The 7,568-nt window shown below is 43.5% G+C and overlaps 1 protein-coding gene across 1 annotated transcript; it reads right to left on the bottom strand.

Moving 5' to 3' along the window:
• Window positions 1-2,032: 2,032 nt before the first annotated feature.
• On the bottom strand, window positions 2,033-6,378 carry LOC105063004 (putative inactive serine protease 58). The gene is made up of 4 exons (XM_010947434.3): window positions 6,217-6,378; window positions 4,436-4,686; window positions 2,684-2,820; window positions 2,033-2,283 (listed from the first exon to the last, which is right to left on the bottom strand). Exons 1-4 carry the CDS (start codon window positions 6,303-6,305, stop codon window positions 2,134-2,136), a joined length of 627 nt encoding a protein of 208 aa, XP_010945736.2. The 5' UTR covers window positions 6,306-6,378; the 3' UTR covers window positions 2,033-2,133.
• Window positions 6,379-7,568: the final 1,190 nt, after the last annotated feature.

Below are 7,568 nucleotides of genomic sequence, written 5' to 3'. Positions count from 1 at the left end.
GACAGGGCTTCGCTTCCAGGAAGGATGGGAAAAAAAAGGAGTAAGAAAAAAACTTGGCATGTTTTCAGGTTGGGTGGTGGGAAGTGTAATAGATGGGGTATCTTCTGATGGTTTCAATCTTTCTACTCCCAAACCTGAGGTCATCTGCTGAAGGTGAGCACTGAAAGTTGGAGGAAGAGAGGAGAACGTTTGAAATGGCTATTGTGGAGAATGAGATAGGCAATTGACTTGAAAAATATAGAATTGTCAATACATGTTGAAGACCTGATTTGAGTTATAAGAAGTTAACTGAATCACTCGTGTGAAACTAACACAATATTGTAAATCAACTAGATGTCAATAAAAATAGTTACAAGAAGTGATCAGATGAGCCTTTTATTAAAACTCTGGGACAAGTATGTGATTCAATAAAGGGAACAGGGAGCGCTGCTCAGTGAATCAGAGATAGGAAGCCGGGAGTAACTGGGAACAAGCCCACTGGAGGGGACAGGCAAACGAAGGGGCTTGAGGTTTGGCTGGATCAAAGATTACAAGAAAAAGAAACATCACTGAATTCAATGGCCTTAGTGTCCCAATCTGAGGATATGGTGTTTCTGTATGTGCCAGGATAAGTGGTGGTCTTAGTCATAACCCAGCTGGTTCTTCTGTTGTTGTTTTGCTTTGCTTTGGTAAGAGAGGAAGAGCACCCATGCTCAGCGTTTTCAGTATCCAAGAACCAACCCACCTCTGCATTCTCTTCACACAGATTCACCACCTCCCCCATGGGATGGAATTCCAGACCTCTTCTCTCTGTGCGGAGTCTTTTTCTCCTCTGACGTGATTCTCTCTGCTCATCTCCTGGCCCTCTCTGTTCCTCTTTCCCTTTCTAATAGACGACCCCGTGTCGCACTGCCCTTCCTCTACATGTAATTCCATTGCCTCTCATATGTCATTCTAGACCCCTACTTTTGGGTCACTCAACATCCTCTCAGTTCTGTATTTTTAGGTGTCTTGGCCAATGGGTTTGGGATGCTCTACATCGCCCCACTATATGCCAGTGCGAGAGAAGCACTGAGCATCCGTCAAAGCTCTTCCCAATAATGCAGAGCGCCACTAAAGTCTGTGGCTGCTACCTATAAGCACAGAGCCCCCTAGTTGTTATTCTCTAGACAGCATCTGAGAGCCGGACCTTTGTCTCCAGTTGTCTGCTAGAAATGACCACCTCTAGGTCCTTCAAGCATCTCAGATACAACTTGCCCCATCTCTCCTGATTCATGACCACGCTCCTAGTCCATTACGCATGAAATCATTGGTTCTCTTTATATTACCGTTCAGAACCACCATTCACCTCATAGTGCAAGTCAGAAACTCAGGCGTTATCCTTGACTCTTCCCCTTCTGTCTGTACTCAGTCAGTATGTCTAAATTGTCTGTTCTCTGCTTTCCCAGTTCAGAAATCTGATGATGTTTTATTTGCCATGGAGGCTTTAATGACACGCCTTCTGATGCCTACAGGATACAAATCTACATTCCTTTACCAAACAGGTCGGGACCTTCACTAAAGCTTACTCACCCACTGTAAATCATACTCTTATCAAATCCTCTCTTCTCCTCTGCAAACTATTTATTTTCTACCTTCCAGTATTACTTATTTACATATATTTTTCAGAACATGCCACATTTTTCATGCTTTTCTGACTTTTGCCTGACTATACCTCAGTTTTACAACGTTCTCCCCTGAATTGTTTGCCTCTGCGGTGGTACCTCTCATGACTCTGAAACCGGAATGGTTTTTTTCTATACTGTCATGGAATTTATTGATCATCTCCACTGCAGCAACTGTCACAATGTATTATAATTGGCTACTTGATGGCAAAACCTGTGTCATATTCACTCATGTTTTCAGTAGCGTATGCAGTGCCTACCAAGTAGCCAATGTTTCAATAGTTTTTGAATGAACAAATGGTGGGGATGTTGCTAAATTTCTCATCATGTTTACAGTTTATATGACAAAGAGATTAGGGGTCATGGCATATGTTTTTAAGTGTCTTTTTTAATGGATTCTGTTTGAGAACAGGAAAGATCAAGAGAGTTGTGCATCCAGTGTAGAAATGGTGAGCATATTGCACTGAGGGGGTGAAGGAACAGAGGAGCCTCAGTAGGTATCAATAATTTTCATGATCCATCTTGCGTAGGGATCAACTTCTGTGAAGAATCCTTCACTTCCCAGGGTGACACTTCCTCTTGCCCAAGACAAGATTCCATGCACTCTCCCACCACAGATGGCCGGGGCAGCGGAAACCTCCTGCCAGGGAAAGGAAATGGAAGGTCAATTTTACTTTGTCCTCATGGAACAAGAATTAATCCTAAAGCAGCACATTGTGGCAGTAGAAGTGTTTAATGGACTAGAATCATTTTTCTTGAGAGGTGACAACTCTCTCTTCACATCCATGTAGGTCTCACCTCTCTTAGTTTGAATCTGACCCAACCTGAGTGCAAGTAGGAGGAGAAAGGACAAATGGTTCTCCTCCAGCATTTCTCCCACTCTAAAAAGGGGGGAAGGGGAATTGATGATAAAGCCAGAGACTGAGGAGGAAGGGGAGGAGGCTCCAAGCCATCTGGATGAGTACCATTTGGTTTCCCCTGGGCACCTCTCCTCCTCATGGTCCCCTTGCTATCCACCTGTCTGGGGAAAGGAAAGATACCTTATTTTCAGATAGGGTTTTTAGAGGTTGTCCTACACACATGATGTTTGCTATCACTCTTTTGGCCTGGATGGTCTGGCAGTCATTGGAAGGAAGAATATATTGGTTTATCCAAGTCAGGATGTCAGGGTCAGTAACTGCGGGAAAGAGAAATGAAATCCAGGGTTACTCTTCTTCTCATAGATACCTGTGATCAGCCTCTATTTTGTAAATTTGTTAATCTCTGAGACTATTTACAGCGGGTGTCAGACCTTCCATCCTCCTTAGAGTTCCTTATTCAGTATCAGTGTGACAGAGCAGTGGATTTAGAGCATGAAGTGCACCTTACATCAGATGACATAAGATCTACAGTTCTCTCTGTACTGTGAATGACTTAGAAAGCTTTAGAAACCCACAAGAAAATTATGGTAGTGAGAAGAGATAGACACAAAGCCACTGTCCCCCAGAAACCTTCATTTTTGGCACCACTTTGTTGCCTTTACATTTAATCATAAAGGAAAAAAAACTACAATGTGTCTAAAACTGCTTTTTAATGAGATAATTTATAAATTCCCCTGTGAAGTCATAATGCTCATCTCACCCACAGCAATTGTTACTATGCTGTTAACCTCAGGATGCAAAAGTCTAACCAAGGCATTATATAATTTTAATCTCTGGCAGAGAGTAGCAAGGAGGAAGGAAACAAAAAATTGATCAGCACTTACTCAAGCTAAGTTACTTACAGAGCAGGACTTTTCTGGTCTATATCTAATCTACTATCTTAAAGCAGATTAGACCAGAAAGTATCAGGTCAGAAAAGAAAAGAGAAGAGCTATGTTCAGTTTTAAGTTTTTATGGAAATTGAATTTAAAGACACAGAGCAAGCTAGGTGGAAATAACCTAGTTACCTGGAATAATAAATTCTTAATGAATATAGGAAGCCTTGCACCAGAGAGCTTATGGAATTGGTTTGTCACTGTGATTCTGACATGGAGAGCCTATGTGATAAAAATTTGACTGTAGTTTTATTTTGTTTTCCAATGATATATAATAAATTAATTTTGTAAAATGTGATAGTTACTTCTCATAGGATTTACAAAGGATAAAATCGTAAAACTTCAATTCGTTCAGAAAATATATTCACTTAGATTTCCTGGAATGTTGCTCTTAAGTTGAAAATACCAAGAATGTGAAAGTTCCCAGTTTTTATTTTAGTTTTCACAAAACAGGCTGATCTAAAAGCCCCTACTTTTTGTTTTTACAGAATGTATAGATTGTTCTATAACCACCAGAGCAGTGTCTACACCTGATTAATAACCTGACGCAGACAATCAATGCAACTTTTTTAAGTCAGCCAATCACACTCCCCTCCCATGATATATGCTGGGGGCCAACCAACCAACAACAATCTCCACTAGGTGACCACACCTCTACACATGATGTCAACTCTCCATAAAAAGTGTCCCACAAACCCCCTATAAGCCCAGTCAGTGCTCTGCTCTGCTCCTGAGACCGTGTCTGCTCAGCATTGCTCTTTTTTCCATGATAAGCAAGAGGCTTAGCTGTGTGATTTCATGTCAGCTATGGAGTGGTGTTTCCAGCATCCTTTGACAATACTGAAAGAGAGTGTAATGCCAGTATAAGGCCCTGGCAGGAATCCCTCTAGGGTCAAGACATTAACTCATGGCAGGGATTTCCTTCAAGTCTATCCCTCCACATTTCCCCCAGCTCCAAAACCTTCTCAGCATGAAGAACACGGAGTCAAACCCTTACATTTTTTGTATTTACTCCAGGTCCAGGTGGGGATGAAGCAGGAGTCATTAAACGCCAAGGGTTCCATCGCTATGGCGATGGTCCCCACGTAGCTGTTGATGGCCACAGGCTTAGACAGTTTTATCATCATCAGGTCGTTGGCCAGAGACTGTGCGTTGAATTCAGGGTGGGGCACGGTCATCAAGTAATTTCGTGTCTGCTCTTTCTCAGTTTTGATGTTGGGTTCATAAACTCCCAGTCGGATCTGAACACTTGGGAAGAAGAGAGGGCAGGGAGATGGAAAAGAACAGGGTCACAGAATGTCAGAACTCCAAGAAATGCCAGAGGTGACCTTCTCTGAGCATCTTAATTTTATCCCTTAGACCTGAGCCCTGAAGTGACCTGCTTTGGTCTGTAAAACAGTAATAACAATGGTTTACAGGATTGTTGCATTAGAGTCAATGTGTATGCATAAACCTGCTGTAGCATAACCTAGTTGTTTTCATGATGATGACGATAATTTGGATAATCGGAATGAACAGGTAACAGACGGCACCACAGTCCATTATTCCAGAGCTCTTTGCCTGTACCACACTGTCTCAAGCAACTCTTGGACAGGCATATTGGATCCTTTGTTTCTGGATATTCTCAGGCCCTTCCCAGCTCCTCTCAGGCCCACATCATGGTATTAACCACGGGCTGCCTACATTGATCGCAGATTCACACGACACTGAGTAGTTATCAGGACTCCCACTTACCAGTTTCCATTACATTTCCCAGACAAATTAGAACCCACCCATTCCCATTGCCAAGAGTCCAGTCCACGCAACAGATACAAGAGCCACTGCCCACCAAATCCAGTTCATGCATTAGGTCCGGCTGAGAGAAGAACACCTGTTTCTCGCAGGGGATGGACCTTTCTGTATTTCCTCTGTGTTTCTCATAACACACAGAACAAGGCTTCAGTCTGTGTTTGGGTAAACCGCCCTGAGCAACCAGATGGCTGAGAGTTCTGAGTCTGAAATGGCCCTTATACCCCTGAAACTCTCTGTCCCAGTCATACAACACAGGCTCACACACAACACAGACACTGAGGTTTGCAAGGGACAGCATCATTGTGTGCAGGGCCCCCTGCCTCGCTCCTATTGCCTGCTATCACAGGGCTTCTGCCTAACGCTACAGCCTCAGCCTGTGAACACCCATCCCTACTCATTACACTCACTCAACCCTGGTCTCTTGGTTTGCCAATCACTCAGTCATCTTTATCACTTCGGGGACTCCAGGCATTCCATTCCCCCTGCCTGGAATTTTCCCCAGGATGTATTTACTTGGTTGTCTCCTCCTCTTCCTGTTGGTCGCATGTCTTCAAACAGGCCTGACACCATCACCCTAACTAAAGTAGACACCTTGTTTCGTTCTTGTATATTACAGCGTGCCACCCTCTCTGTTTCATTTTGGACCATTTATTTGTTTTGGCTTACTTCCTCTACCAGAATCTAAGCTCCCTGTGGGAAAATTAATTTCCATCTTGTTCCCTTGCTCTTTTTTCAGTGCTTTTCAATAAATATGTTAAATGAATGAATATTATTTCCTCTCCATGAGAAAGGGTCTCTTGATAGCTTCCTAGTCATCTCTTAAACCACCCAAAATGTGCATTATTTTTCCCATTGTGGGGAAGATCCTCTTTCTTTCTGGGTCTTCTGATTCCCTACGATCCCTTTAGAATATGCTGGGACACCTCACCAGACCTCCTTTTGTTTAAACAGATTCACCCTGGCTCCCAAGAGCGAAGGGGTACTTACGGTAAGGGGCAGTGAGCAGCGGTCAGCACCCACTCAGGGTGGATGAGACACCCCACGCAGGGTTCTGGGATGGACGGCAGATAGACCATGTAAGGAATGGTATAATCTTCTGGGAAGTTCAGCTTATTAGTTTCAAAACCTTTGGCCAGAATGACTCCTAAAATCAACACTAGAAAGAGAGAAAGAGCAAGAGTTGTAATTTTTCCTACCTGAGGTTTTCAAAGATAATATCAAAGTCTTCAAATTATTAAAAAAATTTTTTTAATTCAAAGAGGAATCATGTATGTCACCCAAGCTATACAGATTAAGAAAATTGACACGTCTTTGCTTGAGATGGAAGTATATTAAAGTTCTGTGAAAACTAACTCACAGGCTTATCTGAGGCTGATCATAAACCCTGATTGGCTGTGCCGGATATTATAAAAAATTTTAAAAAGAATCATTGCTTTAAAAACATTATTTTAAATTAACTTTTGCCTGGAATGAAAGTAAAAAGTTAAATATCACCTGACTTTGGTGCTGAAAGGAATGGAAGAGCTCAGGGTAGGGCCATGAGCACTCCAGAGCCCCTGACCCAGCCCACCTTCCTCCCCTATACTCCCTTCTCCAAAGTCCATCTGCCCAGAGAAAGGGAAGGTACACTTTTCCCAGGTCTGTCCAGGAGTAGTGGCAACCCAGGAAATCACACATGCAAGAGTCTTGGGAAAGTGTAGGGCACTTACAGTGACACATCCCAGCATGCTCATGGGCCTCGGAGAAGCTTAGAGAGAGTGATGATGGGGTGAGTTGTGCATCAGGAGTGGTTCCTTTTGTTTCCATCAACAGTTAATTGAAGGAAATGCCCGCCACCCCATCTCTCTTCAGTTGTGGTTTGCTACTTCCCTTTCTGACCCTTCCAAAGACCACCCCGTCTCTCCCTAGGCACCGGACTCACCAGCCGTGCTCACCAGCATGAAGATGAGATAGCCCTTCATGTCAGGTCGGGATCTCGCCCGGAGCAGACAAGTCAGATAAAGCCTTCAGCTGTCTCAATATTTGGTCCTAGTGTTCTTGGCAAGAACAGCTTGGGGAGAAATACTAATTGTGGGGTGCAGGGTGTAGGGGAAAAGCAAGACTCTTCTAGCAGTCTTCAAATGATTCCTTATCAAAACCCAGTTGTATAAGGCATAGCTGGGAGCTGCCTCTGATGAGAGTAAGAGGAAAGGACAGACCACGTCCAGCCCCTGGTGCCTCTTGTCTGATCCTGAAAGTCTCAGGAGTCCTAATGTACCTGCTGACTGTTTCCTCCCCTCTCTGTGACACCATCTTTTTTTTGTCCCCTCCTTCATTTGTGACTGTGAACCTCTCTCCCT

The sequence above is a fragment of the Camelus bactrianus genome, chromosome 7 (assembly GCF_048773025.1).
Source record: "Camelus bactrianus isolate YW-2024 breed Bactrian camel chromosome 7, ASM4877302v1, whole genome shotgun sequence".
Taxonomy (NCBI): domain Eukaryota; kingdom Metazoa; phylum Chordata; class Mammalia; order Artiodactyla; family Camelidae; genus Camelus; species Camelus bactrianus.
This window is presented reverse-complemented; position numbering and strand designations above follow the sequence as displayed.

What these genes read in the sequence shown, in the direction of transcription:
- LOC105063004 (XM_010947434.3), bottom strand. Translation starts at nt 6,305, where the DNA reads ATGGTCTATCTGCCGTCCATCCCAGAACCCTGCGTGGGGTGTCTCATC. An exon ending in GCTGCTCACTGCCCCTTACC is followed by an intron (nt 4,687 to 6,216) that starts GTAAGTACCCCT and finishes CTTCTTCCCAAG; the next exon opens with TGTTCAGATCCGACTGGGAG. An exon ending in AAACCCTATCTGAAAATAAG is followed by an intron (nt 2,284 to 2,683) that starts GTATCTTTCCTT and finishes TTTCCCTGGCAG; the next exon opens with GAGGTTTCCGCTGCCCCGGC.